Source organism: Enhydra lutris, unplaced genomic scaffold (genome assembly GCF_002288905.1).
Source record: "Enhydra lutris kenyoni isolate GAN:26980312 unplaced genomic scaffold, ASM228890v2 scaffoldscaffold3, whole genome shotgun sequence".
NCBI classification, from domain to species: Eukaryota; Metazoa; Chordata; class Mammalia; order Carnivora; family Mustelidae; genus Enhydra; species Enhydra lutris.
This window is the reverse complement of record NW_019154087.1, coordinates 8,931,375-8,955,203: the sequence shown is the minus strand read 5'-3', so window position 1 is coordinate 8,955,203 and position 23,829 is coordinate 8,931,375. Positions and strand designations below refer to the sequence as shown.

The following is a 23,829-nucleotide window of genomic DNA, read 5'->3' as shown; positions in this document are numbered from 1 at the left end:
TGGAGTCTTAGAAGACTTAGATTTAAAAAGAGAAGAATGCCTTCAGACGTCTAAGAAGTTTACTTAATAATAGAAAGAAAATTTTATTTGGATAAATAAAGTTGGATTCATTTAACTTTTTATTCATGGAATCCAGCTGAGAGAGATTAGTCATTTTTTCCTTCTTTTAAATCTCTTGAATAAAATTTAATTAAAGAAATATTAAAATTTCATGTCTATAATGCTTTGAAAACTATTTGTAAATGTTTTATAATTGCAGCAGTTATGTAACTCAGATTATTAAGCTCCTTCTTTATGTTCTATATTCTCTGTTTCTGTACATGGTAAACAAAGACGCATTAGATGGGCTCCTCGCTATCTGTCAATTCATAATTTAGTCAGACATTTGATTAAAGAAGTGATATAATGAAATGGGTAATATTTAGAATCTTGATGATTAAATGTATGTGAGAAATGAAAAAGGGAGAAGTCAGAGGTGATTAAAATTTTCACTGTCAGTGACTGGTAGATGGAAGTATCCTGACTCTTGAAAAAGTTAGCATGTGAGGAAGAAAGGCAGATTAGAGGTAGAACAGATACCAGACTGGGATTTAGACATGTGGAGTTTGAAATGCCTGTGGAACAACATGGCAGATAATACGTAAAAGGCCATTTTTAATATGGGTTTGCAGCTCAAGAGAATGGTCATTTCTAGTGATAAAAACATGGAAGCTGAAACCCATTGTTTGCAGTTCTGCATAATAGTCAGTAAAGGAGTTGGAGAGTGACCAGAGTGGTCAGCAGTAATGTAAGGGGATTCTGTGGGCATGTCTACATTTAGACTTTATAGCCAGCCAAATTGTAGGCAGCATGGTGCTGCTGTGTAAATTCTGAAGTGTGTCATTTTTGTTTCCTGAAACAGTAAGTTGTGGGGAAGGTTTATGTTGTACTTTTTTTGAGAGGATGACTTGAATTCTGTTCCTTTCTCTGCTAGCCCCTCTTGCTTTTTAGGGTTTTTACTTACCAAGGTAAGGTATTTCTTGCCTCGTACTTAATGCCTGTTTTCAAACCCTTTGAAGTACTTTCCCAAAATGGCCTTCTGTATGTGCCGATGTCGTGCTTTTTATTAATTTTCAAGATCCTTTACTCACATTACATATATGTAATTCTATCTCATGCGAGTTTGGGTTTTTATGAGTATATTCCATAGCATTTAACCATAGTTAACACTTAGGTTAACTTGCCTTCCCTAGACATTTTAGAACTTATAAAAACTTGGTTTGAATTGTAATAGCCAAAAGCAACAGGCAGGTGTCAGACACATTTAAAAAGCCCTTGGGAAACTGGAAAAAATCCAGTACTGATTAAAGGGGCAAAATTGCCTCGCAATTTTGCATGAGGTGTAAGTATTGAGTTTGTGACTGATAGGATATAAAATCATGAAACAAAAAAAGATTAGTCAGATTTAGTTCTCACTGGATTAATAGCACAGCTGGACAAATCTTTACATGAATTTATGTTATTTTTGTTTTGAAAAATTGAACACTTGAAATATTAACCATGGAAACATGGAAAATAACATTACTGCAAAATAAGCCTACTTATGATACTTTATTTATTTTTGGTAGTTTTCTTGATCACCCTTATGAGTGAAGCACATTATCTGGGCAGGTGAAATGTGACAGGGCTAACATACCACAGTTATTTGGTAATTAAAATTGGAAAAGAAATAACTTTATCTAGTCCATCTATTTTATGGGTTTATGTATTACCTTTTTAAAGAGTTAAAAAACTCATGAGCAAATGTGGCACTTATAAACCATACTATTTATACCTAACCCTTATTATATTTTGATGTAAATGGTCTCTTGTTTATGATAGAAATCAATAAAATTTTTATTTTCAAATTAACCCATGTTCACAGCTATTTATTGAGGATTATACTTTGTGCTTGTCACTTGCTCTGCTCCCACAAATACCTTTGAATTTGAATTGCTAGTACCATGCAAAATCTTTTTTTTTTTTTTTTAAGATTTTATTTATTTATTTGACAGAGAGAGCGCGCAGGCTCGCACACACAAGCAGGGGGAATGGCCAGCAGAGGGAGAGGGAAGGGAGAAGCAGGTACTCCTCACTAAGCAAGGAGCCTGATGCACAGCTTGATTCCAGAACCCTGGGATCCTATGACCTGAGCCAAAGGCAGATGCTTAACCGACTGAGCCATCCAGGTGCCCCAACATGTAAACTCTTAAAGGCACATTTCCTTTTTATTTATTTATTTATTTGTTTGTTTTGGACCGGCTTGGAACAAATGGAACACATCATAGTTTTTAGAAAGAATAATTGTCTAGGAACCAAAATCCTGCATTTTTCTCATTTTTTCTGCCATTTAACTTTTTTGGGCTTTGGGCATTTCATTCAACTTCTTCACACTTTGTTTTCCTCAGGTTTTAAATGAAGTAGGTTAGACTAAATGACTCCTAAAGCCCTCCCACTAACATTCTGAGTATGTTTAACATAGTGCTTATATTCTAATCTGTTGCTTGTCCTTTATTCCTGTTGATTGCTAAACTTTTAGGGCCTTTCCTCTAATTGTCAGGTATGTTGGTAAGAGACTTGCATGCCAGTTCTGCCATTTATTAAGCTGTGTGACTTTTCATAAATCACTTAAACTTTTTTCACTTCACATTTTTTTTCTGTAAAGTTATGATAATAAGAATATCCATCTCAGGGGACTGTTGTAAGCAGTGGAGAATAATACATTTGAAACATTTAGCAAGATTTCATGAAATTAGTTGACACTAGTTGCTGCTGTCTTCTGTTTTTAAGAATTGCATATGTAGGGGCGCCTGGGTGGCTCAGTGGGTTAAGCCTCTGCCTTCGGCTCGGGTCATGATCCCGGGGTCCTGGGATCGAGCCCCGCGTTGGGCTCTCTGCTCGGCGGGGAGCCTGCTTCCTCCTCTCTCTCTGCCTGCCTCTCTGCCTACTTGTGATCTCTGTCTGTCAAATAAATAAATAAAATCTTAAAAAAAAAATTGCATATGTATTTGGTTTCAAATAGAACAAAAAATATAACATCATAGCTTATAATTCCTTGTTTCCCGTTAGAATAAAATGTAATATATGTCTTGAAAGCTGAATTTAATCTTTTGCAACTCGTACCAGAAAACAGTGATTTTTGGCTGTTTGAACTTTAAGCTCAAAATAAACCTTCCTTGGTTTTGAAATTGCTTTGACTTCTTATAAAATTCTGGACCCATGTAACATATCAGTGTAGATACTGGGTTACATTTTGTAGGCTAGTCATCTAGGTAAGATTTGTCAGAATGGTGGTCTCTGCAATATCATATGTTCTCTAAGGGCCCTATGGAAGTCTTTTTTTTTTTTTTTTTTTTTAAGGTTTCTTATTTTTTAGAGAGAGAGTGCGTATACACTAGAGAGAGAGCAGGGGTCAGGGAGGGAGAGGGAAAGGAGACTCCCTGCTGAGCAGGGAGTCCGAATAGGGGCTAGATCCCAGGACTCTGGGATCATGACCTGAGCCAAAGGCATCTCCTTAACTGACTGAGCCACCCAGGCTCACCTCCTGCAGAAGTCTTTTTTATTACTGCTATGACTTATTAGTAATACTTGAATTATTCCAACCCATATTTTCTTATAGTGCAAAATTCTTAGGTTAGATTTTCAAATCTTTTTTTTCTTTTTCTTTTGTTTTTTGAAGGAAAAGAAACATTGTTTCTTATTTACGGGTTTCCTGTAGCTAAACTCTGTTTAGTAGAGGAATGACTCTTTACTGGTTGAGGTTATATGCCATATTTTCACATTTCAAAAAAATATCAAGTCTGTTTGCCTAAACATCATATATTTAAAACATTAATTTTTCTGTTATTGGTAGCAGGATATTGATACTGTATTCTCAGAGATCACGAAATGATCATAATCTTGTACATTTCAACACTGATGTTCAAGTCATCTTTTTTAGATAATCTGTGGAGAACAATAATCATTTCTCCCGATTCTCTAGTAACTTTCCTTCAGTTAAGCCAGATAATTAAAAAGCAGTATATATGCAATGTATATACTGCCTGAATATAAAGTTATGTCTTCACTGGGTTACTATTTTATGTCAAGCCCTTGACTTTTATGGAGAGTTGCTGTAAGAATAATAACAATAATTCAGATCCGTCATGATAGTAATTACATTAAAAACAACAGTGACATTAGCAATTTCCTTTCTGATTATTATCAGGGCACACTTGCTTAATTAATTACCCTAAATAGAATAACATTCTACATATTTCTCACCCTGCCCTCACTCTACCTTCTCTGACCTCCTCCCTGACAATAACCCATTTTCCTAATTATCGAAGGTTTGTTTTATTGAGTGGGTCCTGATTCTTGTTTTGTTGTTCACTGTCTTAACTGTTTGTCCACGGTCTTCTTTGAGTAAAAGGGTAATTTATCATATTGCAAATGAATAGCACCTACTTTATTTATTTGACTGTCTATATTATGAACGGGCAGACATTGTTTTGCCCTGTAGCACAGGAATAAAAATGAGCAGGCGAGGTGAAACCATGCAAAAATGATCCATGGGGAAAATTACAACTGTTCTACGATCTTTAAAAAGTTGGCAAAACATCAAGGACTCTCTTACTCTTGGTTGTAAATAATATATAAGCAGTGCAATTTGGCTATGTAACAACAGCTTTCTTGCTGGTCTCCTTAGTATAGCCATTCATTTACACTCTGATGGTATAAAACTCCATTTTAGGACATTGCAATTTATTTACTCATTTATTTACTTGAAGCATTCTTGGCAAAAATGTTATACTAGTTTCAAGTGCATAGCATATTGTTTCAACAATTCTGTACATTACTCAGTGCTCACCACAACAAGTGTAGTCACCATCTGTCACCGTACCATGTTATTACAGTATTGACTATATTCTCTATGCTGTACTTTTTATCTCCATGACTTATTTTATAATTGGAAGTTTATACCTCTTTAGCTATTTCACCCATTTTTATATTCATGAATTCTAGGTTTAGGATTTATTTTTGGTTGCAAACAATGCTTCTGTAATATTCTTGTATATGTCTCCTTTGGTGTATACATAAGAGTTTCTCTATGGTATATATACCTAGAAGTTATTGTCATTGGGCATGAACATCTTAAACATAGTAGGTATTTTGAAATTGCTTTTTAAAGTATCATTAATTTTTTTCCTTAATGTTTTGATCAGTTTTCTTAATATTTTTAAGGCCAGGTTTTTTAGTCACCAATAATGTCATTGATATTTTTGGTGACTTTTTGATCTTATTGACAGAAATGAACTATTTCAAATTGTGTGAGGTTAATCTAGATAAGGAGTCAGCAAATTACACAGCCTTTAGGTCAAATCCAGCCTGCAGCTTGTTTTAATCTAACCCTCTAGTTAAGTATGAATTTTACATTTTTAATGGGATGTTAAAAAGGAGGAATATGTGACACAAGCCATTTGTGGCCCATAGAGTGTAAAATATTTACTGTCTGGCTCTTTATATTTTTTCTTCTCAATTCCACAGTACTCAGGAAAATGCCTTCAGGTTTATTTATCTCACTGATGACTATAAGTGTAAATTTTGTGTTCCTATTACGTGGTCTAATGTGTGTCTTAAAAACAAGCGTAAAATTGATTTGATATTAAGCCATTGCTATTCAAAATCCTTTAAAAGGGGAGAACACTCTGCTTCAGCATAACTAACGTTTCATCCTTTGTCTTCATTGAAAATAAATCTGTTTCGGATTGCATTATTTAAGAAATTAAGATAATAAATCATTGGTGATGAGATTAGAGTCATGAAGTCTCTCTCTCTGTAGTGTTTTTGGGGAAACAAGCTCAAAAACAATTTCATTATGTAAACATGATTGCTTGGAGACAGTGTAGGTACCAATGTATAGACAGTTGGCGTACTAGTTATAAAGTGTAGTCATCACAAGGACTGTCCCAAGCAAGTTTTCTTAAAAATGTGTTTGCTTTCCGACGGTTTATGTGTTTCCTGGTTGTTGGTAGATTTCAGTCACAGATGTAGAAGTACCTTAAATGTTACATAATTTCATAATATGTCATAATTATGTTTTTAATACATCTGCCCCCTAAATACCCTCAAGTATTAATTTTTTAGATTATGTATAATCTGTTACTTTCAGATTATTTTGAAAAGATTATTTTTAAAGAAAAGAGGAAAACAGGCATAAGAAATAGATGAGAGGCTTTATGTTTTGTTTTTTAGGGAAAACTTTGTTAATGTTATAGAAAATTTACTAATGCATCATCTTGGATTAATTAAAAAAATCAGGCAGAAAGATAAAACTGCTTCTTTTATTACTTAAGGATTTCTATGTTGATGCTATCAAATAACTCCTCTTAAGTGAACATGACTAAAGGCAGTATTCTTGGAGCAGCTGGATTTTGTTAGCCTGAATGTTGAGAGACTCTTCCTATTCTTTTCTTATTCTTATCCTTGACTGTTCCATCCTGATCCCCCTGTGTTCTAATGCACTCATTTGTTGCCATTCTATCATACTTGAATATTTTTGAAGCACCTATTGTGGAGGTAGTATATAAAAAAAAGTATTAAATATTGTCTCCTTTTTATCAGACATATTTATAATTTGCCTTTTAATGCAAATTTGTCTGTTTTTCCCATCTTCCCCCCCCCATCTTCTGTCTTCTTTTGGAATAGTTGAGTATGTTTTGATATCCTGTCTTATCTCCCCTATTTTCTTAATAGCTAAACCTCTTTGTTTTATTTTTTAAAAAATACTGACTGTAGGTTTACACAAATTTAATTTATAGTGTACCTCCCAGTACTATATTACTTTATAAGATTCTTACAATTTACTTTCCTTTGTGCTATACTCTATATTTTATCTCAACATATGTATAAACCCCAAAGTATATTATTATTTTTGCTTTAGATGTTCAGTTGTCTTTTTAAGAAATTAATGAAAAATATTTAGCCATATAGTACCATTTCCGACACTTTTCATTTCCTTGTACTTAATACAGATTCCCTCCTGGCTTTTTTTTTTAAGAAAGGGGAGAGAAAGAGATGGGGGGAGGGGAAGATGGAGAAGGAGAAAGAGAATCCTAAGTAGGCTCCACACCCAGCACAAAGCCCAACGTGGGGCTCAGTCTCACAATCTTGAGATCACGACCTGAGCTAAAATCAGGAGTCCCAAGCCTAACCGGACTGAGCTACCCAGGTGTCCCGCCCTTCTGGCTTTAGAACTTCCTTTAACTAAGTTTTTGTAGTGGAGATTTGTCGGTGATACTTTCCCTTATTTTCTGTTTATCTGATACAGTCTTTTGTTTGCTTGCACTGTTTAAGGATATGCTATTCTAGCTTGATGGTTGTTTTTTGCAATACTTTTGTTCTAATGTCACCTGGCTCATAAGGTTTTGGATGAGAAGTCAGTGCTGATTCTTTTTGTTTGCTTGCATGTTAGGTATCTTTTTGTTCTCCACCTTCTCTGAAGTTTGTATCTTTTTTGCTGGTTTCCAACAACTTGATCTTAATGTGCTTGGTATGATTTTTTTTTTTTTCCTCCCATCATATTTGGGGTTTGTTGAGCTTTTTAGATCTGGGGTTTCATTGATTTTTATCAAATTTATATATATTTCTGTTTTTCTCCTTATGCTTTTTTCTGGATCTCTAATTATACATATTTTAAGTCTTTGGATATTGTTATATAGATCCCTGAAGTCTCATCATTTTTATTAAAATTTTTTTGCTTCAATTTGAGTAGTTGCTCTGTCTTCAGGTTTACTGTTTCACTACAGTGACTATTATATTTGTAATACCTGTTTTTAAGACATTGTGTGCTAATTTAATAATTTCTGTTCTTTCTGGGTCTGTGTATATCAAATCTTTTTTACTTATCTCACTGTAATAGTTCTGTTTGTGGATCAAGTGTTTTTTCTTCTATTTTTATGAACTGTCTAAACTTTATAGAAAGATTGCAGGAGTAGTCAGAATTTTTTTTCCTTAAAGCATTTGAGAATAAGTTGCTGCTATATGCTCTATCACCCTGAATACTTTAGTGTATATATCTATAAAAAATACATTCTGTCATGTAACCATAGTACAACCATCAAATTAGAAAAGAACATTATTATTACCATTTAAGTTTTGTCACTTGTCCTAGTACTGTCCTTTATGACAAAATGATCTGGTCCATAATCATGTGCTGTATTTAACTGTCATGTCTCTTAAGTGTTCTTCATTTGGGAATGGGTCCTCACTTCTTTTACTTCTGTGACCTTGACGTTTTTTAACATTACAGGTCAGTTATTGTGTAAAATATCTCTCAGTTTGGGTTTTTTTGATATTTACTCATGATTAGATTCAGATTTTTCAGCGAAACAATGCTGTGTTCTTCTCATTGTGTCCTGTCAGGTGATACTTGATTTTAAATGGTCTCATTGCTACTGATGCTAACTTCGATTATGGTTGTGTCTGCCAAGCTTTGCCATTGTAAAATTACTGTTATCCCCATGAAGTTAATATTGCTCTGTGGGTAGTTACTTTGAGACTATATAACTAACTTGTTCCTTAACATAATGTTAACAGCAGGTTTCCATCTCTTTGAGCACTTTCTTACTATCTAGGCAGTAAGATTTCCAGACTCATTTTGTACATCACCTATCCCAGCCTTGGAATCTGCCATTTCTTTAAGAGGCCCTGATATCTTTATGATGGAGAATTTGGAATCCAAGTTTTTAGAATTTAAAAGCCATGCTCTGGGTGCTAGATGTGCTTATTATTATCGGGATATGGCACCTCTCAGATTCTCTGAGGGAACAGAGCTCAGGAATATGAATGTGTTTGTATATATATGCACACACATACATACACATGGACACACACATGGGTATATATATTTGCACACACTTTTTTATATTTACTTACCTAAATATATTGAAAGTCTTGGATTTATACTGATAATTCCAATTTCAGTTCAGTACAGTAAAATTCATTCTCATTTTCTTTATTTTTATATTACAACTCCTCTAATAGTGAGGAACCTGGCTACTATTATCCTTAATTATTTATTTGATCAGTCCTTCTAAATATAATTCCCCTTTACTGCCTCTGCCCCCTTTCTTCCTGAACAAACATACTCCTCATCTGTGAGGGTGATGCCACCATCTTCCTTTCCCACCTCTCCCCACCTCTTGTAGCACCCTCCTCATCCCACTGACTTTAGTGATCTTTGCTGTGCTGCTCTTCCCCACGTGTACTTTTCTTACTCCACTAGGGCCCTGGTACCCAGTATAAGACCATCTTGTCACCTCAAGTGCTTTCCTTATCCTATTCTGCCCCTCCATGTTCTTCCTTGACATCTTCCATACTGTACACCTCGCCACGTCCTACCCTTCCAGGAGGATACCTGTCTTACCCACTGGGGCTACATACAATATTCTGTATAACATTGCACTGGGATGCCTTCTCATATGGACACTTTCCTCAATTCACTTTGCTTTAGTACTCCATGCTATTCTGCTCCCTTGTATGGGAACTCTCCATCTCAATTCTTATCCAAACCCTATAGGAATGTCCTCCTCATTCCACTGAGACTGTGACACCTCATTTTGAGCCACCTTCCCAGGGTGAAGTTCTCCTTACCCTCTTGATCTCTAATACCTCATGTTAGGTGGCTGCCACCACTACCCCTGTGCTGATTTCTGCTTGTTCATCTGCATTCCTTCCAACCCCCCTCCAGCCAGAGGAAATAACTCCCTTAGAACAAAGTCTCAGGAGCACCAACACTGGTAACCCTCATCAGTCAGAGCATCACACCATGACAATGACAATGATTCTTGTTACCTTCTAAGTGTCCATTCATTCAGCTTCTCTCTGAATCTCCCTTCAGATATCTGCCACTCAGCACTTCATCCAGCTGATAGAAAATCTCTTTTCCCTTCCTGTGTCCAGGTATTTTAGAAGGGGTACCAATGGTGAGACGTGTGCCCTTCTAGTAATAAAGTTCTACAGACTTTCACTAACTGGCCATCAACAGGAGAATCCCTATAAAAGTGGCTCATCTCCAAGTGATACACTGCATATCACTGATTCAAAGATGCACACTTTTTTGTTTGTTCTTGGGGGTTTTTTGACATTTAGTGTTTTTGAATGTTAACATTTTTTCTTTCTTAAATATCTAAAGTATCATATATTGTGTGAAAAACAATAGGCTTTCTTTTTTTATTGCACACCTATCTACTGTCTAATGGCACATATCATCACATCACGAAAGTCATGGGATATTGAAAACAAAACAAGGGGTGCCTGTGTGGTTCTTTCAGATGAACACCTGACTCTTGAATTCAGCTCAGGTCATAATCTCAGGGTTGTGAGATTGAGCTCTGTGTTGGGCTCACACATTGGGCATGGAGTCTGCTTAAGATTCTCTTTCTCCTTCTCCCTCTTCCTCTGCCTGTGCCTTACCCCCCCAAATTAAAAAAAAAATTAAAAATAAAAACAAAACAAAAAACCCTGCTGTCCTGAGAACTACAACTATTCCCTTCAAATATTGGTATAAAGTTTGTCCTATAATGCTAAGTGTCTTTCTCAGCTGTGGGAAGTTTCTCTCACTGTACTCATTTAAATCAGCTGAGAAGAGCATGTTTGGCCCTGCAGGTTCTTATAGTCAGTGTCTATCTACATGGCCAAGTCAAGTGAGAGCAGAGTGTCCAAGAGTGGCATTTATATAGGAAACACTCAGGGACTATAAAATAATATTACGGATTACATGACTTCCATTCCATTCTCAGGAATTATTATGGAGTCCTAAGAAGAATAGCCCTGAGGTCTTGTTTCTTGCCAGAGAAGGATATTGATCTAGTGGACCAGGATCCAAAATGACATGTAGACCTACTCAGAACCAGCCACTGGTTAGATCTGGGAATACATGGATGATATCTCTTTGTTGGTCTTCCAAATTAGACTGTTCTATCTTCAATACCTAGTACCATGCCTGATCTATAGTAAAAATATGCTTTGACGGGTAGATAAAGTAGAAGTTAAACTATTATGTTTAGTCACAGCCTTTCCTTTATATTGATGTGTAGTTTTTGAAATATAGAATGGCTTTAATTTTTGAGACAGAAGTAACACCCAATGAAAATAAGTATGCTAAGGGAACCAATTTAGTTGAGAGCAGATTTTTATTTTTTCCTCTTTTTTTTTTAAGTATTCATTTTATCTTTCATCAAAAGACATACATGTGGTTACATTTAAAGGACATTGAACAGTTGTTTTCTTTTCATGCAGGGGCCTGAATTAATGAATAAATATGTTGGTGAATCTGAAAGAGCGGTTAGAGAGGTAAGATGATTATGTCTTGAAGTGGAACTCTGTGTTGGGGAATCATCCTTTTGTCCTTCTGTATGGTTTCCATTTTGTTTTGGATTGTAGATGCTGAAATTTCCAAATCCAAATTCTAGTGGTATATTTGTCATTCAGGCAAACATTATTTTATTATTTAAAAATGCAATTTCGATCATCTACAACACTTCATCTTTATCTTTAAACATCATAATACTATGAACATTTAGTTTTACCAAATAAAGATTTTAACAACTGCCCTCATTTCATTAAAAAAAAAAAAATACTCCTGTACTTACAAGGAATGCTTGATCTCAGAATGAGATTTAAATCCTTTAAATTATGTAGTCCTTTAAATTGAATAAGCTTAGTATATGAAAATTTCACAGTACTGTCCTTATTTTAATTATTTTACCTTTGCCTGGTGACTTAGATAATGCATCCCCTCCCCCCCTTTTTTTTTTAATAATTTAAAATTTTTTTTTTAATATTTTTCTATTTATTTGACAGATCACAAGTAGGCAGAGAAGCAGGCAGAGAGAGAAGGGGAAGCAGGCTCTCCGCTGAGCAGAGAGCCCCATGTGGGGCTCGATCCCAGGACCCCGGGATCATGACCCGAGCCGAAGGCAAAGGCTTTAACCCACTGAGCCACCCAGGCGCCCCGCCCCCCTTTTTTTGAGTATGATTCCATGTAGGTGCAATGTCCAGAATAGGCAGATGTATATATGTAGGAAGTAGATTAGCCCTATGTATATATTTTTAAATCTTAAAAATACCGCCACACATACTTACAATGTTTAAATGTTACATTTCTAAGTTCTTATAAAAATCCATGTACATAACAGCAGCATATTATATACTATATTCAAAGATTTTTACTAAGTATTGTAGCTCTGTCAAATAATATAGGTAAAATAGTTAAGCGTTATTGTGCTATATAATAAATGTCAATATAGTTAGTATGTAATACTTGAAAAGGATATAAAATTTTTTGTGATTTTACCATCACATTTTAGTACAGTATATGGTGTATAGATAGCGTATTATATTTAATTAAAGACTAAATGAATAAAAATATAAATTTACAGAATGGAAAAAAAAACCTTAAAACCATTGAAATATTTAAATCATCTTTTCCCCCAACTCAAAGAATTTGGTGCTGTAACTGTAAATATTACCTCAATTATGATGCATCCCCCTTCTAAGATTTAAAGCCAGTGCCTAATTGATAGGCCACTCACCCATATTGCGGAAGCTGCACAACCGATAAATTCATGCAAAATCAGGGCACTTGGAGTCACGTAACTATAGGAATTCAATCACAAGTCTTGGCTTTCCTAAGCAGAGGTTGGCCTGCCTCACACAGACACCGTGTATCCTTACAGAAGCTAAAAAGGACAAGAATACACAAACAGCAATGGAACGGATGGCCTCCATTTGTGAATACCTGGGTACCAACCCAAGAAAATTAGAGATTGGAATACTTGGTTTTTCATCTAAGAAAAAATCTTAAGTTACTTTTTGTCCTTTTTCTTTTTTCTTGAAAATGTAGACAGTGGTAATTGTAGGAAACATTAACAAGAACAAGAGTATCATCATTGATTAAAATTAAAAAAAGGCAATATTTATTAATATTAATGTTTTATTTTTATGGTCATGATCCTTGTGACCAGAAGATGGGGGCCTAGATTACAGATAACACACATTTGGATTTCTTTCTGCCTGTGCTGACTTTTTCTAGCCCGTTTCCACATTTTTTGCCCTTGTGACTGGCTAGCTGGCCAGTCCCTCTTGTTGGTAGTGTTTGACTTCTGGTCTTATCAGTCTGTGCTCTTCCAAGGTTTGGTCATTTTTCTTGTCCTGGCTTTATGTCAGCCATTATTTTTCTGCACGGTCTTCAGAGAAATGAGTAAGGAGGGTGGCTTTTGGGTTTGTGGGTATTTTATATGCTAAGCTATAACTGATTTTACATGTTTATGGTTTTTCTTTTAAACATGTGTTTATGATTATTAATAATAACCGTCATTTACTGAGCTCTTACTATATTCCTGGCACTGTGCTAAATGCTTTGCATTCTTTTTTTAAACTCAATTCTTAAAAATAATCTTCTGAGGCAAATATTTATCATTATCTCCCATTTTCTAGATGTGGAAATTGAAGTTTAGAGAAGTAAAGTTACCAGCTGAAGGTCATGATTGGGCTGGTTGACTTGCACATAATAGATTTATTTCCTAACATAGTTTTCGAACTAAAGCCAACTGCAAAATTTTCTAAAGTTTGCTATCTTTAGCTAATGTGGCACTCTTTTCACCAGATCTTCCGAAAAGCGAGAGCAGTGGCCCCGTCCATTGTTTTCTTTGATGAACTTGATGCCTTAGCAGTTGAAAGGGGCAGGTAAGAAATATTTAAAAGGACTGCTATTAAATATTGGCAGTTACATTGTAAAGTAAATTAACACTTCATATATAGATTTTATTTATTAATACATTTAGACTAAATGAAAACATTTTTTTTAATTCATGTAGTTTTTTTCTCTTATACCCAACTATTTCATGTTATCACTTTAAAATACTTCCATATACTTTTTTTTTTTTAAACACTGATATCCATTTGGGACATTTGAGTTAATTTTTATAGCTTATTATTTATAGTCTTTACATTATTTACCCTAGTACTTCCAGTCAAACTTTGGGTTTTTATATGCATATGATAAAAACTGTAAACAAAACTCCATTAAGGATAATTATACAATACAGTAAAACCAATTCTAATAAAAGGTGTTATTTTATAGATTTTAGTACTCTCTGGATTATGTTTCCTAAATAGAGTTACAGTAGAATAAAAATTAGTATTAATAGTTTTGTTCCTGAATCTCAAGCAATAAAGATTATTTATATCATTTCAAACAGATGTGTGTGTGTGTGTGTGTGTGCATGTGTACAGATATATATGTGTGTGTAAGGGTATGTGTGCATGTATCTTAACTGTTTACAAGTATGATTTTTTTCCTCTACAAATGTTTAGAAGGCCTTTTAAAGATTATATATTACAAGTACTTCATGTGGAGAATGTTAATTTGTATGCTTTGTGCATACCTTCTTGATCTATATATTGATTAGAAAAGTTTTGCTTGGGATCCCTGGGTGGCTTAGTCGATGAAACATCTGCCTCAAGTCATGAACCTGGGGTCCTGGGATGGAGCTCTACGTCGGGCTCCCTGCTCATTGTGGAGTCTGCTTCTCCCTCTGTCTGCTGCTCCCCTGCTTGTGTGCTCTCTCTCTCCCTGACATATACATAAATAAAATCTTTTAAAAAAAATAAAAAGTTTTGCTGATAATAATTACAGTGATGGTAGATGGGACCTTTTAGGTCCCAGTGTTAAAGTCTGTAACAGACATTGGTGCTCTTTTCCTTCCTGGGTAGAGCTGCCTCATCAGATGAGAATATGAACTATCATGAGAGACTATTATTGGGTAGTAGTCTACCCTGCTCTTCACTCTACCCATTGGATAACCTATAAATACCTACTGGTCTTTTTACTTTATGAGTTGAAGTACTTAGACTGTCTTATTACTTCTGAGGTGAAGTGTCATAAAAGGTTACAAGTAGCTCAAGTTCACCTAACTACAAGAGAAGAAAAAGAAACAAGAGAAGTTTGCTGAAGCAGTGTGACCTGCCACATTTATGTGATATCAGAGACATTTTTGGAGCCTAAAAAGGAACAGGGTGGGATACATTGTTAAATATGAACCAGATGTGAGGTAGTATATATAGCAGAGTTCTCATAAAACGCTTTTGAAATAAAAAGGTGTGAGAAACCAGACAAGGCACTTGATAGGAATATCCAGTTTTTGTGGGCAATTTGGCCCAGTAGAAATTTGCAAATATTTTAGAGATGCTAGTGATTTGCAGCCTCCAGATATCATTTCCCCTAATAGTCTTCATCATATTGTGTATTGTGTACCTCCCTCCTTCAGTGGCTTATTCAAACCAAGGTCAAATAAATTCTGTGATGTTTCCTTTGTATAGAAAAATTTTTGGTCATGTTCATTGATGTTTCAGAAAACAACAATAAGTGGTACCTGGGTGGCTCAGTTAAATGTCTAACTCTTGATCTCAGCTCTGGTCTTGATCTGAGGGTCATGAATTCAAGCTCCTCGTTGGGCTCCATACTGAGTATGGAGCCTACTGAAAAAAAATAGAAAGAAAGGAAACAACAAAACAACAATGAAGCTGATTAAAACAAAACAAAAAACATAATGCTAATGGTCCAAAGTAGAGACTTCTAGGTGGTTATATCTTAGGTGCACTAAGTTTTACGTAGATTATTTTTGATAGCCATAAGAATCTCAAAGAGTGATACTCTGTTTTCTCTTGTTTATTTGTTTTATCTTTCTGTATTTGTTTTTTAAAATTGTGTTATGGCCAGCATTGCCTAGAAAATAATTGTTTTATCTCATAAGAATGCGGGCACCTAAAAACCAAAATATGTAAAACCTCCACATATATATTTTTGTTAAGATACTAAACCAATTTTATGCATTGTTAAGGAAATAGAAAACATGGAAAAATTTAAAATTCCATAAACTAGTAGGCATTTCTACATAATATTGGGCTATAGAATAGTTATTGCTTTAATTTGTTAATTGTTTTTATGTTTTCTATGATAACATTCAGGTCAAACTCATATGACTAGTTCAAAAATAATAGCGCATAAAAAGACTGTTTCTTCTTATCAAGACTTTAATTTCTAAACTTAAAATGTTTAACAAATTGAGCAGGGAATTATTATATACTCTAGTCCCTATTATCTTTTGTTTGTTAAATCAATTATTTTGACTGTTTGAAGTTACTCAAATTAGCCATGGAACTGAGGTTTGCAGCCAGGAAGCACATTGTAAATAGAACATGGGTATATTGTTTGCTTAGCTTTAGAAATATTTGTGCTTTCAGAACGACAGATTTTTTTTTTCATGCTTATTAAAGTATCTAATTACAACCACTATTTTCTCCTCCTCCCTGTCCCATTTAAATTTCTGTGGGGTTTGAAAAATAAATAAGCCTGGTGTTTACTTCTTTTTTTCTGAATACCATTTAAATTATGGGTGTTCTGAATTCATATTGTGAGTTAGGGAAAATGTTATAAGGTTCCCTTTATGAAGTGCTTTAATGATCTAAGATTGGCAAAATTGAAAATGCTGTTAAAGTAGCAGAGCTCTTTGGAAAAGAGGTATTATATCAGAGAGTAAAGCACTGAGATAGGGAAGAGGCTTAAATTATACTGAGCTAATAATATTAGGTAATACTCATTTAGTGCTTGTTATGTACTGGAAATTGTTTTGAGTGCTTTACAGGTGGAGAAAAAAAACTCACAGAAAGGCCCCTGCCTTAATGCAAGGTAGGATATCATACAATTGACAGTTGGCTCCAGTACTGTGCCTGAGCTTCATACTAGCTTAAATATTTACCCTTTTCAGGGTCATAGTCAGGAGGAGAGAGCAAGCTGGGCAATAAATCATTGGTCAGCCTTGTCTTGGGCAGTAGTCCTGTCCTCAGAAGTGGAGAGATACAGAGCAAGTCCCCATATGCTAATTCTCTTAGCCCAGTCTTCTCTGATAGATAAAATAGCCACTAACTAACCTGGAGATGCCTAGAAGATCTTCCTTGTCTAGGACATTCTAGTTAGTCTCAGGATCCTGAATCATCCTCATTTCCTGACATTGATTGCCTGGTAATGCCAAACCTTAAGCAGGATTAGAAGAGGTTCGAAATTAGGAACTTACGCTAGAGCTAAAGAGGCTCATCTTGTTTGTTTAATTAACTTCTAAATAATGTGACTCTCTTTGTTTGACCTCACTCACTATGTTATGATTTTTTTTATTTTGTTTTAGCTTGTACTCATCACAACAACCTTGTGTAGGTCCTATTTTCATCTCCGTTTTACAGGTGAAAAAGCTTAGACATATAGATGCATGAATATGATAGCTCAAGGTCATCAGAGCTGGGATTTGAATTTAGATATTTTGACTTCAGGGCAGATATTCTGAGCCACTTTTTGACTCGACTACCATACCACAGATTCTAGGATTCCAGATATTAGTAGCTAACTAACCTTTCAAGCTTGTATTTATTGTGCATTTTCTCTGTGACTTACTTTAGTAATGACCCTGTTTGTCTAACTGGGCTGCTATTACATTCCTTTGCCAGCATTCATTCATTCACTTGTTCAGTAAATATTTATTGAATGCTTAGTCTGCAACAGGCTTTATGTTGGGGTTAAAATAGTGAACGGGACCTAGGGCAATTTCCTTAACTTCTCTATGCCTTTTTTTCTTTATTTGTAAATTGGAGATGATAGTACTAACAAATTTTAGGTTGTTAGAATTAAATGCACGTAAAGTGCTTGACACAGTGCTTAAAACACTAGTTGGCATGTTAATAACAGCTTAAAAAACTTTAGTGTTTCTTATAGTGTCTGCATAGATATTCTACAGTTATTTGTAATAACAGTAATAATTTCCATATAGATAGAAATATAGACATAGCAATAAATCCTGTCCTAACAGAGTTTACATTCTAGTGGATGAAACTGAAACATTTGGGAAATTGGAAAATAAGATCTACAGATGATGTGTACTATGGTATTTCATCAGTCTAAGATGCCTTTAGTTGTAAGACACATCATTATTTTTCCTCTCCCTTTACCCCACAACCCCCTGTCTTGCCTCTCAAATTCCTAATATCGGAGAGATTATATGATAATTGTCTTTTTCTGATTGACTTATTTCGCTCAGCATAATACCCATAATACCATAATACCCAACGTTCCATCCACGTTGCAAATGGCAAGATTTCGGGGGATTTTTGTTGTTGTTGGTGGTGAGGGTTTTTTTTTTTTTATGGCTGCATAGTATTCCAAGATGGGACCAGGGAGGGAGGCAAACCATAAGAGACTGTTAATCTCAGGAAACAAACTGAGGGTTGCTGGGGGTGGAGGGGGAGGGATAGGGTGGCTGGGTTATGGATATTGGGGAGGGTTTGTGCTATGGTGAGTGCTGTGAATTGTGTAAGACTGATGATTCACAGACCTGTACCCCTGAAGCAAATAATATATTATATGTTAATATAATAAAATAAAAAGATACGTCATTATTATCTGTAGCATTACTGATGAAAAATGTAGCCTTAAACTGTGATTTGAAGCCAAGAAGTCACCAAATCCAAGAGACGTCCGATTTCAAAAATTTAAAATAGGAAAAAAGATTTATCTTAGAAATAGAAAAAAGTGGGATCCCTGGGTGGCACAGTCACTTTGAGCATCTGACTTTTGGTTTCAGCTCAGGTCATAATCTCCTGGGTTGGGGGGATGGAGCCCTGTGTTGGGCTCTGTACTCAGCATGGAATCTGCTTGATTCATTTGCACGCGTGCACTCTTTCTCTCTCTCCCTCTCTCTTTCAAACAAATAAAACCTTAAAAAAAGGAACAGAAGAAAGATAATAACCTTGTTATTTGGGAGAAACAAGATAATCTGTTCTGTTTTATAAAAGTGATGCTATTAAACACAAAAAATGTTCAGGATTTTGTTTTATGACTAGAATGTAAAAAAGATGATTAAATATATAGAAAAATGAAAAAGATTAAGTTCCCAAGTAAAAGGTGACTGAATGATAGTTTCTGTAAGGTGTTGGGAGAATCTATGATATTAACTACTTTTTTGTTACTGCACTTAATCATCCACAATTGGTACTTGGAGTGGTTGGGGAAAAAAGAAGTTCTGAGCCAACTTTCATTGAAAATGAAGGTTTCGGGCTTAGCAGCATTCTGAAAAGAGCTCTGAATTTAAAAATAATGATCAGGAAATACAATATTCTCTTTTAATAGCATATCCAGATTTCAGGTAAATTCAGTGACTTCACAACACTAAGCACTGTGGAAAAATTTTGTGGGTATCATTTTTCTAAATGACACTTTCAAGGAGGGTAGTACCTTTTTCTAATGTGATATTTATGGTACTTTTAAAAATTTCATAAAATCATAAACTTTTATAGCTGAAAAAGTTGTTATAAGTCATCTTGTGCAACTTTTGTTCTTCAGAACAGAAGCCCCTAGATTTTAAGACCTTAGGCACATAATTCCTTTGTGGCCTGGGCAAGACTAGAATTCATGTTTTCTGATTCAGTGCTCTTTGAACTGTACTACTCTTGCCTCTTATACAATCAGGACTTGAGATAGAAAAAGTGTGTTTATGTTGTAGTAAAAATTCTCATGTATGTAAATATTTAAAGAATATTTTTATGTTTAAGAAACTCTAACAATAACCGCTTATTAAATACTTTAACCACTGTTTTGTAAATCTGTATTTCAGATCAATGAATTAAATGCTTAGTTCCTGGTATGCAGATTTTCCTAATTTATACTTGATTACCCCAGATATAACATGGTTTTCACATTTGTAAACTCTTAATATTAAACAGAAATGCTGGGGAAAAGAGAGCTAAAGAAGAAATGCAAAATGTCTAACATTTTTCATTATAATAGTTCCATGAAATGTAGCAGAGTTTTGTGACTATTTTTGTTTTGTGTTTGTCTGCGCACTGTGGCTGAATACCATACCACAGATTAAAGGTACAGCTTTCATTAGAGAGATGGGCTGTTGCATCATTTTCTTAGAAATTGGGAATTACTTTTTTGTTGTTGTAGGACACATAGGTCTCTTATTGTAGTTGTGTTGTCTTTGAAATGAAAGCTTGCTTGTGTTTCACATCCATTAAGAAAATTATCATAGGTAATCTTCATGTTCAGAGTAGTGCATATTTGGCTAGCCTTTTTTAGGCCTTTCTTAGGCCTCTTCCAAGCATCAGTACTGACTAGGAGTGTGGGAGGTAGTTTTTAAGAAACAAAGTCAGATGCCTACCATTCAGAACTCCATGATATTTAAAAATGTATACTAGAAAAAATTTAACTTGGATAGATAAGATGCTGGTCTGTAATTTAGAAATCATACGAAGGGGCAAATGATGGGGCATTTCATTTTATTGAAGGAGTTAAAAAGGAAATATCATTTTGGTGAAAATTTTAGTATTGAAGAATACAGTCTGTTTAATCTGTACAATCATGGCAGTGACATTTTTTTAGGATAGTGGTTTGCACACCTTTTCTGTACCAGGCCAGTTAGTAAACATTTTCGTCTTTTTGGTCCATGGTCTCTATTGCAACTCTTCATCTCTGCTTCTGTATTGCAAAAGCAGCAATAGAGAATATGTAAGCCAGTAAGAAAACTGTTGGCTGGCCACATTTAGCCTGTGGCTATAGTTTACTGACCCATTTTAAGATACCCTAAACATCCCTTAGATCCATGGCACTGTATGACTTTTGAATAAGAATAATTTGGAAAAGGGCCTTGACTTCTGAAGGGAAAAGAGAACTAATGTTTTAGGAAAGTCTAGCTTCAGTATTTTCTACAACTGAACATCTTTTTTCCATTGTTGTGTTGCCTATCTCTAGCAGATAATAAAGTTTTATAAAATCATTTCATTATGTTAGTGATTACACATTTGTTTTTAAACTTTTTCTTGGAGTTGGTTTTGATTTCCTAGGATGTCAGTTTTATGGTTTTTGTTTCCTACTGAAGCTTTGAAAGTCAGCCAAGAATATTTCTCAGCCCATAAAACAGTTTCACTGTGCTATTCTCCAGCTAACTCTCAATGATCTGTGGAAATAAAGGGCAAAGGCAGCTGGGTAATGGGAATCCAAAGAATTTCCTTCACCTAATCATCAACATTTAATACAGCCACCACTTCCTCCTATAATAAATAGCAAATTGGACAAGTAGGAGTTTCACTTCTTTTCTGTTTAGAAGTGCCAGTTGGAGGTGTAAGTAATAAGTTTCTGACTATGAATATTTTTATTAAAAATAACGAATTAAGTAAGTTTACTTGGGGTCTACACAATACCAACACAGAATACAGAATTTTAAAACTAGAAGAATCTGTCTATATTTTCTAATTCAATTCCCTTATTCATACATGCCAGTAATTACAAAATCCTCAAGGGAACAATAATATCTTCATGCTCTTATCTCAGATGTCTAGCACAGTGCCTCGCAAAGAAGCACCCAGACATTTATTTTTTGAATAAGGGAATGAAGGCTTAGAGAAACTACAGATTATGTTCACTTACTTGGTTGTTAGTGGAGTCTGACTTCAATATATTTTAGTATCCTTTGTGAACCAATTTTCTTTTAAAATTAAATACTGAGACTGTCTTTCAGAATTTTCTCACATGTCTTATGTTCATAGAAGCACCATCATCTTCATTATAAAGAATCATTTGTAAGCTTTGGAATATATTCACCTGTCAAAGAGCTCTAAAAAGAAAAAAATTAAGTGCTAAGTGATACTATTTTCAAAAAAACTCAGTAGTTTTTATACACACTAAGTCTGAAAGTGGGTGTGGACTCACCAAACCTTGTCAGTTGTGCTAAGGATACAGAATGATAAATATTCTTTATAATGTACCTGATTGCAAAGTAATCAAATGATAACAAAGGGTAGCAACAATAATGAAGATCGTATTTTTTAGGTAAGTGAGGAGATATTTTGAGAAAGATTCTTGCCTTCCTTGGTATACTAATTAATTTTGCAGAACGGTCACCAAGTTACCCTCTACCCAGACAGCTATTCAGTAAGACTTATTTTATTGTAGTTCAACTTACTTTAATCAAGTTTTTTTCAAGCAAGCACCCAAGTCTTTGGGTACCAAGTCTTAGATGTCTGTAGCTATACTTAGAGCATATAAATGAAGATCCTGAATCAGTATCCATCCCCCTCCATGCAAAAAAAAAAAAAGTTCATTTAAAAAAAAAAAAAGAACAAAAAAAAAAAAAAAAAAAAAAACAGATGAGAACTTCTTTTGATATAGATCCAAGAAATCAAACAAGTAGAGATTTTCTTCTAATTAGTGTGTTTCTTGATCCAAGCATTTCTGTATCTGCGAACAATCCTATAAGTGTATTATATTTCTCTGTTTTAGAAAGTTTAGAAGGTTTTTCATTAAAAAAAAATCATTTAAAAAATCTGAGAAGTCTAAAAATACTCTTATCTGGAAATTTTAGCTACTCAAATCATTCCTTGAGGACTCAGAGGAGCCCAAGCTACTATTACATTTGAACAGCTAATACACAGTTAACATTAAAATGTAAAGAACTGTAAGTACCCATGTACAGCAATCTCCTACTAATATGTCTTACAGAAAGAAAGAATCTTAGTTTAGTTTATTATAGTTACTGGCTTTGGCATGCCAAATAGTTATGAAGAGCTTCAGAAGAGCAGTTCTTGTCTTAGTATTATGTTGGTGGTTTTCATGGCAAAATTAAGGAATTTTGATAACTTTGTACCATGTTGTAAGTTAATCTAGGTAGGGAATTGGCAATATGAATCTGGATGTATGTACTGACCTGTGCTGTACTAACTTCTGAAAATCTTCTACCAATGGTGTCAGCAACCGTTTATATACCATACACCCCTATTTAGTTTATTTGTTAAGGTAATGTTAAAAAGTTATAGATTTCTTTGTTAAGCCAATTATAACAGTGATAATTATAATAATGATAATGTTTATAATTACTGCCTGTTAACATTTTCTTTGTGCTGAGCATTGTACTAGATCTTTTATACATTTTGTCTAATTTTGAGGAAGGTATGAGCCTACTACCCAGGTTTTGAGAAAACTGAGGTTCAGAGAGATTAACATACCTTTTCCACAAGATTGCACGTAAAAATAAGTGGTAAAGCTGGCATTTGAACCCACACTTAACTGAATATCAAAGCTCTTTCCCCAATTCAAAGCAGCCTTCCCAGTGAGTACTAACCAGGATGATTTTTAAAACTTCATGTTACATAATAGTTCATTATATCCTGTGACTCTAACTGCGTTCATTTATCAGTTCTAACAGTTTTTTGATTGACTCTTTCTCTATATAGAGAGTCATGTCATCTGCAGGTAGTGAAAGTTTTACTTCTTCCTTGCTTATTTGGATGAGTCTTTATTTATTTTTGTTGTTGTTGTCTGATTGCTGTGGCTAGGACTTTGAGTACTATGTTAAATAACAGTGATGAGGGTGGACGTGAGGGAGTCTTGTTCCTGAATATAGAGGAAATGCTCACAGTTTTTCCCCATTTAGATGGGAATTAGTTGTGGGCTTTTCATATATGGCCTTTATTCGGTTGAGGTATGTTCCCTGTAAACCTACTTTGTTGAGGGTTTTCCTCACGAATGGTTGTGTTTTGTCAAATGCTTTTCTGCGTCTATTGAAATATTCATATTTTTTATCCTTTTATTAACGTGGTATTTCATGTTGATTGATTAGCAGTTGAATCACCCGTCCAACCAGGAATAAATCCCACTTGATCATGGTGAATGATCTTTTTAATGTATTCTCAGATTTGGTTTGCTAGTATTTTCTTGAGAATTTTTGC

The 23,829-nt window shown here is 34.7% G+C and overlaps 1 protein-coding gene across 1 annotated transcript in view; it reads left to right on the top strand.

Moving 5' to 3' along the window:
• The window catches only part of LOC111154288 (spermatogenesis associated 5), a 325,382-nt gene that overhangs the window by 74,181 nt on the left and 227,372 nt on the right, over positions 1-23,829 (top strand). The window contains exons 12-13 of the mRNA XM_022513797.1: positions 11,299-11,352; positions 13,667-13,746. Coding sequence (XP_022369505.1) covers positions 11,299-11,352; positions 13,667-13,746 — 134 coding nt within the window. The remainder of the gene's footprint in view (positions 1-11,298; positions 11,353-13,666; positions 13,747-23,829) is intronic.